This window comes from Lucilia cuprina, chromosome 2, assembly GCF_022045245.1.
Source record: "Lucilia cuprina isolate Lc7/37 chromosome 2, ASM2204524v1, whole genome shotgun sequence".
NCBI classification, from domain to species: domain Eukaryota; kingdom Metazoa; phylum Arthropoda; class Insecta; order Diptera; family Calliphoridae; genus Lucilia; species Lucilia cuprina.
Genome location: NC_060950.1, coordinates 36,373,658 through 36,391,296, shown reverse-complemented (window position 1 = coordinate 36,391,296; position 17,639 = coordinate 36,373,658). Strand labels below are relative to the sequence as shown.

The 17,639-nt window shown below is 27.9% G+C and overlaps 1 protein-coding gene across 1 annotated transcript in view; it reads right to left on the bottom strand.

Annotated features, from left to right (window-relative positions):
• Nucleotides 1–200: 200 nt before the first annotated feature.
• The window catches only part of LOC111674926 (insulin gene enhancer protein isl-1), a 40,386-nt gene continuing 22,947 nt past the window's right edge, over nucleotides 201–17,639 (bottom strand). Inside the window, exons 2-9 of the mRNA XM_046956286.1 lie at nucleotides 7,675–7,864; nucleotides 6,128–6,258; nucleotides 5,851–6,042; nucleotides 2,215–2,335; nucleotides 1,874–2,036; nucleotides 1,479–1,694; nucleotides 999–1,179; nucleotides 201–926 (exon numbers count right to left, since the gene is read on the bottom strand). Of these exons, the coding sequence (XP_046812242.1) occupies nucleotides 559–926; nucleotides 999–1,179; nucleotides 1,479–1,694; nucleotides 1,874–2,036; nucleotides 2,215–2,335; nucleotides 5,851–6,042; nucleotides 6,128–6,258; nucleotides 7,675–7,864 (1,562 nt within the window). The 3' untranslated portion in view covers nucleotides 201–558. The remainder of the gene's footprint in view (nucleotides 927–998; nucleotides 1,180–1,478; nucleotides 1,695–1,873; nucleotides 2,037–2,214; nucleotides 2,336–5,850; nucleotides 6,043–6,127; nucleotides 6,259–7,674; nucleotides 7,865–17,639) is intronic.

Below are 17,639 nucleotides of genomic sequence, written 5' to 3'. Positions count from 1 at the left end.
TTTGGTTTGATTAGTTCTTGATTATCAATTTCAAATCCTTTTTCTGTAATGTTTGTTTAAATTCTTAGAAAGTTGTGGTAGAATTAAATTGAATTATATATTTCAAATAAAATGATATTTAAAAAAAAAAATTGGAAAACAAAAATTTATATCAACTTCTTTTAAAAATTTTAATGACTTCCACAACTTTTTCACTCCATTTAAACAAAAACTATTACAAATTTACAAAAACAAAATGTTAAAACAACAATATTTAAGTCTAAATTTAAATGTCCCTAATTATTTTTTTTTGTTTCTTTATTTGTTTGTTATAACTTTTCCTTGTTTTTAACTAATCAACTTTCTTAATTTCCTCTAATATTTCAAATATTAAATTTTTGGTACAATTTTTGAGGTTAGATTTCAAATTGAAATTGAAAATAAACAACGTTTTCAATCTCACGTCGAAAAGAAGCAGAGTGTGTGAGAAGAGGATGATGTGCAGAATAAATTCTGTATTTCTATTATAAGTTGTGGGTTGTATTGCACAGGCCCTGATTTTGAACGTCATTGATACATTCAACGATTTAATAGCACTCCGGTTGGATGTGTAAAGTTGCTCAATGGATGCTGCTGTTGTTGTGATGGATGTGCTGGTGGTGGAGGTGTTGTTGTACCGCCAGTTACCTTATGTAGCATCTGTATCAATTGCTCCGTGGCCGAAGGCATTTGTATCGAAGTTGAGTTGCCGGAAATGTCACTTGGTCTATTAATGCCATTGTTGTTTAGAGCGGCAAACCCAATAGATGTTGTAGTAGGCGGTGATGATATGGATGTGGCGGCAGACGTTGAGGCCGAGAATGCTGCTGCTGATGACGCACAATTGGAGGTGGACGAGGATGTGGATGATGTTGATGATGATGATAGTGTCAACATTAGTTTGGTTTCTGTTTGTGAAGCAACAAAAGAAGCACATTAGATACTTTAGCATTCGCTTTTCTACGGACTGCCAGGCATACTATCTTCACTCTCCAGATAGGTCACATAGGAATCGGTACTGTCCGGATGATGATGTGAGGTAATTCCTGAGTCCATACTACCACCGGGTGGTCCATTCATTTGTTGACCTGGTGGCGGCGGGTGTGGTCCCTGTTGATGGGGCTGCAAGGGAGGCATACCATTCAAATCATAACCATGCATCTGTAATGGAATAAAAAAATACAAATTATTTAAGAAGAAGTAGAAGAAGAGAAATTTGTCGAGAAAAAAATCTGATAAATAAATAGTGTTGATCCAAAGGCAATCTTCATTTTCTGTTCCAAGTTTTAACAAAATTGTTAATATCTACAAAAACTCACGATTTTCCGAATTATTTCGAAAACTATAACAATGAAGATTGCTTCTTTTGTTCCCAAAACCTTAAATTTTTACAGTTTCCAAAATAATATCGTAGATATGTTGGTAAAACGTTAAAGTGCTGAAGTTTTTCTGAAACCCACCTGATTGACTAGTTGTTGAAATGCTGGTGTATGAGTGTTAATGGCACCATTGCTATCGAGATCAGCATGGAGGGCAAAGTCAGACAAAGCTTTCCATGGCGGTTGATATGTTTGCACATCGATGCCCTGCAGGTTCAAAGGTGAATCATGCCGAACCGGAGAACTGGCTATCATAGGAATACCCTGCATAGCACCATAGCCCAGTTTGCGACCCTCCTACAAAGATCAAAAGTAGAAAAAATATTATTAAATTTAAATTCAACAAAAAAAAAGCCATTTTAATATTTATTTAAATGCTAACAGATGTATGCATAAAAACTAATTAATGCAAACATATATTAATTAATACACTTCCGTGTTTTAATTATAAATATTTCAAATTAAAGTTCATTTACCTTTTCCTGTTGCATTTGCAATTTCATTTGTATGGTTTTCTTTTTATCTTTACAGCGTTTATTTTGAAACCACACACGTATGACGCGTGGTGAAAGACCGGTCATTTCTACCAGTTGCTCTTTCATGAGCGCATCAGGTCGCGGATTAGCATTATAGCAGGTTCTAAAATGATATTAATGAAAAAGAAAAGACAAACAAAATCAAATTAGTTTTATGGAAAGGAAACCACCAGAATATATGTATGTATGTATGTATGTATGTATGTATGTATGTATGTATGTATGTATGTATGTATGTATGTATGTATGTATGTATGTATGTATGTATGTTTAAAACTTACCTTAATGTATGTAATTGCTTTTCGTTGAGCACCGTTCTTACTCTGGTTGGTTTACCATCCGATGGTCCCGATGGTCTTTTTTCCCTAATACTTTTATGTGAGCCCGATTCGCTGCCAGAATCTAGAAAAAATCAAAAACCAAAAAAATCTACATTTTAATCATGCTGGCTTTTAAATAAACTATTTAAATTTTATAGCAACAACAACAATAACAACAGCATCAAAGCATATATACGAAAAATCAATCAATAAATTCTAAAATTAAAATTTTTTTGGTGTGCTTCATTGTATGTGGCATCAACAATACACATGTTGATAAATTGTTTTTTCCTGACGCCAAAAAAAACGATCTGCAATTTTCATTGCGCTTGTAATCGTAATGCAGTCAAACTTCAAAGTGAATTCCAACTGTCAGACAAACAAGTGAATATTGTGTTTTTGTCGAAATGAAATAAGATCAATTGCTGCTACGACTCTTTTTGTTTTTCTGGAGAACTTTAAGGTATTTTTCTTAAGGAAAACTTATGCTTTATTTGTTAAAAATTTTCTTGAAATTCTTGTGATATAATATCAAAGAAGTTACTAAAGTTAAAACAGTGATGGTCATAAATTCTGTAACAGTTATGCTTGTAGTTTATAGGATAACATATAAGTATTAATAAATACCCGTCTCTGGTTTAAATATATATTGAATATGTACATATATATGTATAACTTCCCTCATTTAATTTTGTTATTGCAAAAAATTTATTGATTGTAATCTTTTTTTCCTGTTTTTTATTTATTTCAAAACAATCAAAAACATTGTTAATTAAGTCTTGTTTCACAAGCTAATTACATGCTGTTATCTAATTGCGGGCTTTTTCTTTAGTCAATTTTTATTTTATCTAACATATCTTAAAACAGGAAAATAACTGACACGGCGAAATCAAACACAAGATAAAAAGAGCCAAAAGCAATATATTCTAACTAAGAAAATTACACTACGTTATTTATTTATTTAAAAAGCAATTGAAATGCAACATTTCATTATATTCGATATATGTATAAGAAACTTTGCAATTTCACTGGATAATGGGAAAGTGATAATTAACGTAATTTAAAAACATAATATTTAAAGTATTGATTTTACAGGTGATCTTATGCAATTCAGCAATTTGTCAACTGTCACAGTATTGCATATTTGCAACACTCAAAATGGTTTCTCTGATGTCTTTTTACAGTACATTAAAGCTACATGTGTTGGCAATACTCAAAATGGTAGTTTTGTATTTCGACGACTTTTTTTGTGAGAATGTTTTCTAAAGATTGCGAAAGATCTTTGCAAAGATTTTTCAACTTTTTAGAAGTCTGGGAACAGGATTCTATTTTGTCTTTACAAATGCAGACAAAATCGACATATAGATCGAAAATCATTATAAAAAGAAATTAGTACAATTTGAGATTATCTCAAATTAATTGAGAGTTCTAATTTTCATTAAAACTAAACATAATCTAAATTGATCTACATTCATTATAGAAAACAACTTTTTATTTTTTTTAAATAAAACTGTTCTAAAACAACTTTTTTCTTTGTTGCTAGTTTTGTAAAATTAAAATAAACTTAAAAGACACATTGCCGCCTTTTTTCATTATCATGCCACTAATATGCCGCCATATATAGACAAAAGACAAAGTCGAGTCAACAAAGTATGTTTGTAGTAAATTTCAATAGTTTAACAAATAAATGCAGATTGAAAATCAAATATAATGATATTTTTTTATCGTGACTATATAGATGGCAACGTAGAAACATGCATCAACAAATAATAAATACAACAACAACATATAGATATACAACAAAACTTGTCCTTATATATTAACAAAAATTTATCATTGATTTGATCAAATGATTGATTTCTCTCAGCATATTTTAAAATGTAAACATTAGAAATTTGGCATTTAATCTGATGTTCGTTTTTGTTTGTGACGTTGATCACGCGTCATAGACGTATTGTTGTTGTTGTTGTTGAAAAAGCGGAATTTCTCAAGATTTTTTTTGCTGTTTTTTTTTTGTTTGTTAAACCGTGAAGCTTTCTGCTTGAATGCAATAAATAAACATTTGCTGTATGACTGTGTTGGAACTGTGTTTATTGATTTTACGCGTTTTTTCTACCTTTTGAGGTTTTTGTATTTATTTGTCCATTGAAGTCGGCTGTTCTCCTCATTTTTCCAGTTTACCATTATCGTTATTGCACTAGTCATTTGAATATGCAAAATGAATATGCTGCGCTTGAGTAGTTAGATTATTGGCAAATATTATGCAGATTATTTAACAATAACGACAAAAATAAACTTAAATAAACAAAAACAAATAATTTGCAAAGTCACTAACTGGTAAAGCCGTTAAAAACATCTAAATTTGTCAGTTTGTTTGTAACATATGGTTGATTTTGTTGTTGTATCTCTCATTTCCTCTTAGAGTTACCACATTTTTCATATTTTCTATAAACAAAAGTTTTATGTTAACACTTCTTTGTGAATGCCTAGAAGATGTAAGAAAAACATTTTAGTTGTAGTGTTTAAAAAATTCGTTTAAACTAACACAAGTTCTAACTCTGAAGTCTGCCAATAAGTCTGTGAGGTGCTGATGTTACTTATCTCTGTTCTATCTTTACGTATCTTTTGTCATAATTAACATTTTGCAATAAATACATTTTAGTTTGTCGGTATATGGTTTTTATTTTCCCCCTTTTTCATCTCTCTGTTTTGCTCACCAAACGATTTTGTTACTATTTGCTGTTGTTCTCAACACCTTCGCTGTCATTTGATGATAATGACGATGATGATGGCAATATTGATGATAATGATATTGATAATGTTGCTGATATACATACAAACAAATAGATTATGTCTGCGATATGGTTTGACATTTGTTGTGCGACATATGCAGCACAATATGTCACAGCAATCTGTTTTTTTTTGTTTGTTGCTCGTGTTATTGTAGTTGTTGTTGTTGCTATTACTATTATTTGTTGCTAGTTTGTATTATTATCGATTGTTTATTTTTTTGTTTTTGCTTTTGTTTTATCAATTTAATGTTTAAATGTTACAAATACAAAGCTTCGGCATGTTTTGTTTGTAGTATAATGTATACATTTTTTCTTTTTCGTATTTTTTGGATTCATTTCTATTTTTCTGAGAATTTTTCGCATGTGTTTCTAAAAAACACGTTTTTTCATATGTTACAGCTTTAGATAGCGATAAAGTTACGGAAATTATAGGGTTACAAGCGTTTAGAAAATTTAGATAAAATATATTAACTGTTAAACAATTAACCGGGTTTAATTGCGGGGGTTTTATATTATTTGAATTTATTTTAAAAGCTTTAGAAAGAAAAGATTCTACTTAAATACTTTTTTCGTGATTAAAAATTTTTGTGAATAAGGAAATGATTAAAAATTTGACTTTTTTAACCTTGCAGTTAACTCAATGAAAAGTAAATTTCTTTAAATGTGGCAACATTTTTTATTAAAAAAGTGGCAACTCTTATCGAAAGTGTTGTCAATACATATGACTTACGCTGTTGTTGTTATAATTAAATTATTTAAGCTAATAGATAATATTACATATTTCTAACAATAATTATAAACTCACCTGACATTGAACCCAATTCGCTGGAATGATTATTATTACTAAGACTTGAATGATTGTTATTATTACTACAGCTATTATTATTGTTGCTCTCTAGAGACGATGAAGTTAAACTACTTTGGGAGGATTTTTCTAAAACATCATGATCTTCTTTACAATATAAAATGCCACCATCCCGTAACGCAAATTCATCACCTGTTTAAAAGTAAATAAAACAAAAAACATTATTTTATTTATAAATTATTTTCAATTATTATTATTTTTTTTTTTTGTAACTTACCTGGCAGTAATTGTCTCGCACATGCTGAACAGCGAAAACATTCTATATGGAATATTTTCGTTTTAGCGCGCATCACAAAATCATTTTTACTAAAGGAATTACCGCATTTATCACATTTAGTACCAAATAATCTGTAAATGAAAATAATAATAAAAGAAACAAACAATTAAGTATGTAAATAAATTCATTTTTACATAAGTAATTTAAAATAAATATAAAGCTAGTAAATAGTAGGAGACGATATTGTTGTAAAACATTTCAAGTTCAATAAAAAAAGTTTTTCTTAAAATAGTACTTGTGTTTGTAAATATTTAATTATTGCAGAGGTTTTTGATTTATAATTTTTGTTTTGCTCCTTAATGTTTGTTTAATAAATAATATGTATATAAATAAATAATAAATATTATTTTTTATTAGCTTATTGTTATTTGTGGTTTTATTACTCTTTACACTATCAATCATAAAATAAAGTGTTAATTTATTAGTTTTATAGTTAAGTTGCTAATATAATGTTTAAACATTTACATTTTAAATTTTATATTGCTGTTTGTTTGTATGTCAGTCTGTCTGCCTAACTTGACTACACCTGTAGTAGAGTCTGTTATTTTGAATTTTTCAACAAAATTTATAAATTGTATAATTTTATATGTATGTATGTATTTTTTGTTTATTTAAACAATTTATAGCCTTGCTGTAGTTTGTACAAAACATCTCGTTAAATATTAGTTTAATTTTGTACTTGTTTAAGGAAGTTAACTAAAGCGGAAGTAAATAAATAAGCAACAAGTTGGCAATATTGTAATAAGAAAGAGTGGCCATATTACTGCTTTTCACATAAAAGAAGTTTGCCAATAGGATTTTATGTTATGCTAAACAGATTTGTATTTATAGTTTAAAGATTTTAAATAAAATTCAAATTTAAGCTATTTTCAGTTAAATTTTTTTTTTTTAAATTTATTTGTTTTTTGAAAGAAATTGTAATTTATTTGTTAAAATCATTGTTGTCAAGTCTCCCTCTTCCACCTCTGGCAAAACTAGAACACACGTGCAAATCTAAATAACAATTAAATGCCGAAATCATTTATTTATTTAATTTTTTTATAGCATGCTAATATTTTGTCCAATAAAACGAATTGTGTATTTTATTTATATTTGTATTTAAAGCAAATTTGTTATTACAACGAAAAACTCTACAAAAGTGTTGCTTATTTAAGTAGTTACTACAACTAAACTAATTTGTTAAATAAACACACAGCGTCTACATGCAAAATACTCAAAAAAAAAGGTCTCATGACTGATGGATGATGATACTTTTTTATTTTTCTTATTCGCACATAAGTGTGGGTTGATGATTTGGTTGTTGGTAAACTTTAAACAAAAAATTGTAACTGAACAAAATAAAAAAATGCGTGGTTTGTTATGAAAAATGCATGTGTCTAAAAATTATCATGTTTTCTACAAAAAAAAAAAATCCTACCACAAACAGCAGTGATATTATAAAATTTTTATGAAACTTTTTATATATTTTGCTTATTGCTGCAACTTACCTAACATAGTCGCGTTTGCAGTATGTCTTGCCATCGCGTACAAAACACGTACAACTTTCATCTAAAAATTGCCGACATTCTTGGCATTTAAGACAGGCTGCATGCCATTCTAAATCGGGTGCTACACGCAGGATATACTGATCATGAATTTGCCCACCACAACCCACACATAATGATAGACGTTGTTTTTCTGTAAAGGGAGAGAGAGAAAAAATAATATTTTGTTAATAAATTTGTTAATAAAAGTTGGTTTTGCTGTAAGATTTTAAGGAATAATAAGGGCAATTTTAACATCCTATTAAACGACAGGGTCAAAGGTCAAATTTTCATTATTTTTAAAAAAATCTACAAATTATAATTATTTTAGTTTTTTTTATCGCATTTTGATACAAATTTTTGGAAATCTTAATATTAGTTAAAAATTTCATTATTAATGAAAAACCTGGATTTGAAAGGATTAACGTTTCCAGTTATTTTTTTAACAACTGTATTAAATTATGATATTTTGTTTAAATAACTGACAAAACTTAAATTTTTAAAAACAAAATTTCAATTTTAGTTCATATCATAGTTGCAGCAAATCTGCCCGCAGAGAACAAACATGGTTGTAGTAACCATGTTCTAAGAGCAACATATTATGGTTAAAATTATGATTGTAGTCTATATATATTATGGTTATTGTAAAAATTTTAAAATATATTATGATTAAATACAGCTGAAATATTTTATCATAATATATATTTTGATCCAATGTGATCAAAATGTCGGTAAAAAACATGTATCGTAATCAAATTTATTTTCATTACTGAATCTGTAAAACTACATTTTCTAAAAAAGTAAAAACCTACAATACATGACACAATTTTCAAATTTAAATTCGATTAAAAAAATATATACATTATTCAATATAAAGTGAAATACTTTTAGATATAAACCGAATGAGAATTATTTCACCTCATATTATATTTCAGTGAATCATAGTCAAATTTCGATTTGCCATGAACAGAAAATTATTACATTGAGAACAATATTGGTTCAATAAAATTAAAATAACAATTATGGGTCTTATTTATAAACTTTTATTAAAGGTTTATAAATCAAATGTTTATGAATAAGGCAGTATATGTTTTTGATAAAAAATATTGTTAGAGTGAACATAGTTTAGTTATAGTAACCATGTGGAAGTGTTAATGTAGTAATTCTTTTTAGGATTTATAAAGAATAAGGTTAATAAACAAATTGTAAATTAATAATGTTTAATGTGATTAACATCATCTGATTTCAGATAAATTAGATCCTAACTTAATCTTGATGATCACATTCATATTTTTTTTGTTTGGCAACATATTGCCAGAGTTTTTACAAAGTGTCCTAAGCTCTGGTTTATACAATAACACTTTAATCGATATATCCCACGTTTCAAAATATTTTTTAACCCAGATTGATAACTTGTTGATAACTATGTTTAGCAACATGTTGCTAGAGTTAATAAATATACTTAAATTAAAAATTTACTAAAATTTTCTTCCATTTAAAGTAACTTTTGATCCTAAAAATAAAGTTTTTTTTGGTAACAAATAAGGTAAAAAAATAGGTTTTTATTAAACAAAAAACACTCAAGCATCATGTTCATGTTCTTGAACAACTTTTTAAACAACAAAGTGTAAAGAACACCATTGAAAAAGTTTTTTTTTGTTCTTTTTAAACTTTTTTCTACATTTTTTTCTATTCAAGTACATTTTTTTGGGTAAATCGAAAAAGAGACGGTGAAAAAAGCATATGAAGTAAAAAAATGCGAAAGTTTTTTTTTTTGTTTGTTCTTGTTGTTTTCATCTATAAAAACAAACTTTGACGTATTTAGTGATGTTTAAAAAACGTTTTGCTTGGTAGATTTTTTTCGACACACAATTTTTAAACTTTTTTCAGTTTCTTTTTTCCTTCTTTTCGTTCAAATCTAAAAGTACTGGCGAGTATTTGAAATTGCAAGTGTATAAAAGTAAATATACAGACAAATAGAATATGAATGAATGAGTGTATATTCATCTATCTGTTTTTTTACTACAAACGTATGTATCTTTAGCATCATCATCATCAACATTTTGGTGTAGATATCATGAATTATTTATAAAGGCGGAGCAGACAAGATTATATACTATACAAACGTATAGCAGAATGTATATATTTTATATTTATATATATAAAAGATGTATGTTTGTTTGTATATATGAAAAAAAAAGATAAATTTTTCAACATACAATTTTGTAGCTGGATGTTGTTGTGTGTTTTGTTGGTAGTCGTGGCTATTAAATGTTAAAGCTTTAAGCCTGCTGGTTTTTTGTTCTTCTTCGTTTTTTTTGTTTTTTCATTATTATTATCTGTTGGCCTCCATTGCTTCTATAGTCAGTCGCAGAAGAAAAGAACATGATGGCTACGTTTAATAAGATAGAAGAAAATACAGAACATTTATACAAGAACAAGATACAGATACATATAAATGGTTAGAACAGATACAGAAGTTAAGAAGGTTTATTTTTTTGTTAGTTTTTTTTTCATCAAAGTTGTTGTTATTTTATTTATTTTATTTGTTCATAATGAAGTTCTTGTATCATGTTCTTCCTTTTCGTTATATTTACGCGCACGCAATCTTAAATGTTTTTTCTGTTCTTGTTGTTGTTATTTTTTTTTTGCATCATATTTGAGGAGTCTGTGGGGATAAATGTTTACTTGTATACAAAAGAGTGTGGGGTTGAAATTTTATTATGGCATCTTAAAGCTTCATCCATACACTGTTTATATTTATCCTCCATTTTGACTTCATTTTTTCATAAAGGAAATATAAGCGAATATTTTATGTTTTTGTCTTCCTTTCGAGGCAAAGAAATTAAATTATAATTTACTTATTTGTAAAGTAATAAAATTTACAGTAAATACTTGAGTTATTGAAATAGTTTTGCTTATAAAATGAATTTTCGATTTAACTCAATTTAAATCATTTTTAATAAAAAAATATAAATAATTAAATTTAATAAAAAATATTAATTCTAATTTAACTAAACTTATTCTTTTATGATTTCGTTATAAAGCTAAATAAGTATTTTATAAATAAAATGTTATAACTTATATATAAAAGAAACAAAAAACAAATATAGAATTAAGTGAAAGTACAGCAAAGAGGATTCAAAAATGTTAGATTTTTAAAAATTCATAAAAAATCGAAAAACACCAAAATTATACTTTTTGTTTATGAAACTTTAAGTTAAATTGTTGCAATTAAACCGAAATATATTCAATTAAAATCGATACAAAATATTGATTTTATGTAAAAATAAGTGAAAGTTAATTATTTTCACAGGTCTACACATAAATAAAAAAATATTTTTAATTTTTAAAAATTCATAAAAAAATCACAAACAGCCAAAAAAATTAGTTTTTAACTTGTTTCAAATAAAAAAAAACTATTTTATTCTATCGATTTAAAACTATAGATTTTAATTAAAATTTAGTGTGAGCACAGCATTTTCTCTAAATAGCCAAATTAAAGTAAATCTAAATTTTTTTCACAAAAAAACATATTAAAGAGTTTTCTAAGGCTTTAAACTTTAATAAACTAAAAAGGATAAAAGTAAAATGACCTGCGCAATGCAAGCTACTAACGATTTCGACGGAAAATAAAGACCAGAGGAGTATGAGAAATTTCGTATTTCTGTTGTTGTTTTATATAAAGTATCCGTTTTCCTGTAGCAAGAGTGCGTATATGTGTGTATATACATATATCTATTTATAGTGGTATTGGGTATTTGCCATACACTATAACAGCCCCCATTATAACCATAATGGGGATTTGAACTTTTTTTTGTAAATTCGAGCACTGTTCGAGTGTAGTTACTTTTTTGCACTCATTGCTGTTGTGAATTCCGTTCAACATTTTGTGGCAAATATATTTTTTCTATAGTTATTTTTGTATGTGCGTGTGTTTGAGTATGTTTTTGCCATTTTGTTAAATTTTTATAACAGTTTGTTAGTATTGGTGTTTTTGTTGTTATTGAGTGCGAGTGTCTGTGTTACCGCTGCCTTTCATGTTGGCTTGTGTATGTTGCCAAATTTTGTTATTTTTTTCTGTTAAGGTTTCATGCCATGTTGTGGTGTTTTTGGTTAACAAACTCTGTGTACCAAAAATTCATTGCCTGTCGTTTTTTTCACAGGGATTTTCATTTTCTTTTTTTTTTTTTCTTTCCAGTTGGCTGTAGTTTCGTACATTTTGGAGACGCCGCCATGTGTTTTATTTGAAATTCGTATAGACATTTGAACATTGTACAATGTACATATTTAAATACGAAAAAATGTTTCATACACCATGTTGCTTTTGTGGCTTTTGCGCTTCTTTGGTTTTTGCGATTTCAGTTTTTTATTTTTTTTTTTTGGGAAAATTAAATTGTTTTTTGATAAAACTAATGAAAAATAAAATTTATTTAATTCATTTGTATAAAATTAATATTTAAAATTTTGCTTAATTACATTATTTAAACAGTAAAAACAAGAAACGTCTATATTTTGAAAAGTTTCTTAATGAATTTTAAATTAAACTGTCTTTTTTTCTATAAATTACTGTCTATATTTAGCCCTTGTCTTTAGTTAAGCTAAATGTTGTTTAGTTACAGCAACCACAAAAAAAAACTATAACAACAACAACTTACTACAGACAACAACAAAAAAATATAAAAAAGAAACCTGATCATATCTCGTTAAGCTTAAATGTTTTTATCTAATTACATGAATTTCGTCTTGTTTTTGCATTTATTTTATTTACATTTTTCCCCTCACACACATTTCCATACATACATACATTGTATATACAGATACATATACATACTTGTCTTCCCCAGCTCTGACTGTTTTTGTATCTTCTTGATCGTTTATCTAGTGGCATACATTTTGTCTAAAGTTTTTGTAGTTTTTTCATGGTTCCGCTGTAATTCGTTACAACTAAACTTCAAGTTTATGTTTGAACATATCTGTGTGATTGAGTGTATGAGAGTGTGTGTTTTATGTAAATTTATTTCATTTTTTTTCGAGTTACAATGATGGATGTGTTTACAGCAAAAGTGAGAAAAAGAAGAAATGTAACGTGGCAAAAAAATGGTTTATTATTATTAGATTATGTAAATATTTGTTTTCTATAACATGATTTTAATTTCGAAATGTTTATTTTGTTTCCCAATTTCTACTACATTCGTTTGTTTAATTGTTGATTAGTTAGAGTTGTAATAACGTTGTTTTCAACATTATTTTATCAATAAAGTTGTGCAACAAATCAGTTAGATATAGAATTACGGTTTATGATTGGAAATTAATTACTTTAGTATAAGCAACTTTTAAAAGTTTTAATAAAGATTATTTGAAAGGTTATAAGTTTGACTATAGTCTAAGCACTACTCTACCCAAAAATAATATAGACATATAGTCATGCTACAAAGATTGATCTATAGTCAAGATCATAGACTGGTCTATAGTCAAGACTATAGATTTGTCTATAGACAATACTATAGACAAGTGTAGAAAGATCTTTAGTCAAGAACAGTTCAATAGTTAAGACTATAAACTAATAAATAATCAAGATTTCAGATTGGTATATAGTCAATACCTTACAAAGGTAGTAAAGCACAAGACTGATCTATAGTCAGGACTATAGACTGATCTACAGACAAACTATAAACAATTCTACTGTCACGACTATAGACTGGTCTATAGTCAAGACTATACACTAGACTGTAGTTAAGGCTAGATTATAGTCAAGACTATAGACTAGACTGTAGACCAGACTATAGACTAATATATATGTATGTGAAGACCTAACCTAAGATATGCTAGACTATAGTCTACACTGTAGTCTAGGCCATAGTCAACAATATAAACTAGACTTCAGGCTATAATAGAGTAGACAATAGACTATTGTACAATGTTATAACAATAATATAAAACTATACTGAGGATTATAGGTTATATAGTCAAGACTGTAGACAAAAGCTAAGACTAAAGACCAGATTAAAGACTTGACTATAGATTGCACTATAGTCAAAACTATACACTAGATTTTATTCAAAACTATAGACTATAAACTAACGAAACTTTAAGCTTTTGTAAAGGATTTTTTTGTGGGGAAAAAACCATACCTAAGTAAAACAATAAAAATATATACACATTTTTAACTTATTGGCGCCAAGAATCTATAAACTTTGGTTTTTGTCTCAATAGTTATCTAGACCATAAATAACCCAACAACCGCACCTTAAAATTGAATTTTTATTTCATTTGTTTTATAAAATTTTTTGTTTAATTTTTTTCTCTGCAACTCACCTCCAGAAACCTACATTCATTCAGTCGGCTGCATTCATTTTATTCATTCATTCATTTTAACGATCATTGATGATTGTATCCGAAAAAATAAAATGTAAACCCCGATTCATACATATCTTTCTTTCTATTTCAAGCCGACTGACTGACTTGGCTCTACGTTAACACATGAAAGAAATGAAAATTCAAATAATAATAGTAATAAAAAAAATAAGAAAAAACTAAATAAAATAAAACATTATCAGTGTTGTCATCTGGGCTGTGATGACAACTTCTTAGGTTGGTCCTGTGCTGATGATAACCAACAAATATATACATACATATACAAAAAGCAGAAACGCAGACGATTTGTCTTGATATTAAAATTGAAAAAGAAAAATAAAAACAATTTCAAATTGAAGGAGTTAATAGTAGGATGATATTGCTGATGATGATGCTTATACTCTGATGATTTCCGCTGCTTGTTTAAATAAGAAAAAAAAACTTGCCATGATGACGAAGTTAAGGATGGCACAAATGCAAAATTGCTTAAATTTTTGTTGATTTCACCAATGAATACCACTTGTTGTATTTATACGTATTTGACTTCTTTTTTATTCAAAATTTCCCTTTGTTCTCTTTTGTTGTGTTCCTCTTCCTTGGTGAAATGTAAAATCAACAGCTTTAAATAAAATAAGGGTATTCAGATTATGTTTTTTTTTAATGGAAAACCCTTGATCTTTAAAAAACTGTTTTATTTTTTGTTGAAAGGCTAGTGAAGGATAATATAGAATGGAAAACCCTTGATCTTTAAAAAACGGTTTGATTTTTGTTGAAAGGCTAGTGGAGGATAATATAGAATAGAGATCGGTCAGTGTTGCCACTGAGTAGATTAGAGTTAACAATGTGATTTTAGGTTGTAAAAAGTTGTTTTCTTTCTGATTAAAAATAGAACCAGATAATATTTTTTTAGATTGTTTTTTTTTTCAAGTGAAGCCGCTTGATCTTAAATATTCTGTTTCCATTTTGGCAAAAGGTTGTTGCAAATCTTGTCATCAATGGTGTTTGAGGTTGCATACAACATAAATTGTTGCACTATTGTTTGTAGTTAAAATGTGAGTCGATATAAAAGGTGTTCCAAAATGTATCATTCTAGTTGCCTTGATTTAATAAAAGATAAGTGCAATTGAGTCTAAAAAAGATTAATATTTAGTTATTTAGTCATTTAGTCCTGGGAATACTGCTTTTTAAACTACAATGCTATGGAAACATCCGTAAGTATATGTACTTTTCTAAAAGATTGAGCCAAACTGAACCCAAATTTTCTACTCTTAAACTTTTGACAGCCACTTTTGATAAGCAGAACTGGCGCTGCATGATGAACCAAACGTTATGTGGACTGGAAAAGCTGATATGAAAGTGAAATTTAGAGACCAGATTCGTCCCAATACAGTATAATATTATAAATATAGAATAAAATAAAGATATAGTTTAATCTGCATTTTCCGATTGTGATTTAGGGAACACCCTGTAGAGGACGTGTAAGTGTATATGGCTCTGTGGTGTTAGCAGTAGCTTTAAAGTTGAAGCGACAATGAAAATTGCCATGACAATAATGTCATTCAAAGAGTTACGTTATTGTTTAAAGTTGTCGTTGTTTGTTTTTTCTGTCTGTCTGCTGGTATGTCAGACTGTTTGGTTTGCAGTCGTTGTTTGTTTGTTTTTCTTCCTTCATCTTTGGGCCAAGATTTTATTTTTCGGTACTTGAGTCTTAATGAATACATACGTACAAACATTTATATGCATCTGTGTGTATTTGAACATTTGTAGACCGCGTTGCCTTGTTTTATTCAAATGTGGTCAATAAACACTTGAAAGCGGCTTCTTTGTTTTAGCCGAGTACTGTAACAAAAGACGGTGTTTATCACAGAACTGAACGCTCTCAAACGTTCAAATAAATGTAGTTATTGATTTGTTTTTCTCTGTTCAGTTCTACTCATCTCTTTACACATTTTTGGGCCTCAAGGGTTAATTAATTAATGAGTTTTAGTTTTTTTATTTTACTTTTATTTATTAAGGATTTAAATATTTGTTTTTCAACAGATTTATATAAAAAATGTTACCTAAAGTATTTCAAATAATTCCGTTAGATTTTAAACCATATATTTATTTATTTTTTTTTTGAATAAAGAAATTCTCCAAGTAATAAACGTTTCTAAATTGAAATGATTTTTTGTTTTGTTCGTTATTCCAAAAACAAATCCTTGCAATCCAACATATGTGTGAATTTAAAAACACTAAAAACCCAAATTGGAAACAACAACAAAAACAACAGAACTTTATTATTGCCACAAATTCCAATAGTCACTCGCTCGGTCATACATACATAAAATACTACTGACAGTCAAAAGTGTCTCCAGTTTTATCTACAAAATTGATGAGTCTCCTCCGCCAGCCAATAACAACAACAACAGTAATAGTGTGCGTATTAATTTGGGCACGTGTTCAGGCGTTGTCGTTACCAACTTTTTTGTTCTTTTTGTTGTTGTTCTCCAGTTTATTGTGTTTTTTATTGTTCGATTTTTATTCACAAAAAAAGATTTAATATTTTTATTTCAACAGAACGTTAATGGTGTTATGTTGGATATTTTAGGATGGATGCCTTTTAGTGAACGTCATGCGTTGTTTGCCACCAGAAAAAAATGGATTTTCAGGTAAAAAATCGAAATCAGAAAAAAAAGATTCAATAACGCGCATTAATGTTGTCATCATCATTGTTTTAATAGGGGATTTTTGACTTTATGGAACATATTCCTGGAAAATCGTTGCATTTTCCCAGAAACCTAAAAAGATCTGATTTAGAATACAAAACATAAATGGTTAAAGGGTTTGAGGAATTCCCTTAAACAGTTTAGTTAAACGTTTCTTAAATATTGTTTAATTTGAAAGTTTGCGAAAAAAAGAGAGACAGAGAGAGCGAGAATATTCAAAACTTGTCTTTATAATTATGTTAGGGGTTTAAAACAATGCTGAGAAATAAAATACTTATTTGTGCCAAATAAATGCAAATATGATTAGAAATACAAATAATTCATAATATGTTTCAAAGAAACCCACTCACATACATATTTATGTTCATGTTATTGGCAAAATATTGCAAATATTTGCAAAAATCATTAAACCAAAAAATATATATTATTTATACCGCTAATGTTCAAAGTTTACGGTGGTCAGGTGCAAGAAAACAAAACAAAGAAAAAAACATCAAAGAAAAAATTTTCAAAAATACAAATATTTATCTGTAAACTGTCAAATAAAACCTAAGATTTTATTATTATATATTTAATATTTGACAAGTTGCTGCTGAGTATTTGCATTTCTGCCAAACTAATGACAGTTGGCCGAAAACTTCGAAACATTTTGCTGATTTATCATTTCAAAATTAATTTCATAAGTTTTTTTACCATTTCTTAACTTAATTTATATGAATTAATTTTCTTTTACTCAAGTTTAATACAATTTCATTATTATTAAAGCTCGTTTACAAATAAAACTACTTGAGGATCTATAAACCTCCCAAAGAGTTATAGTTATATGTTGGTGATAATTTAATTTCTTTCTTATTTAACAAGTAT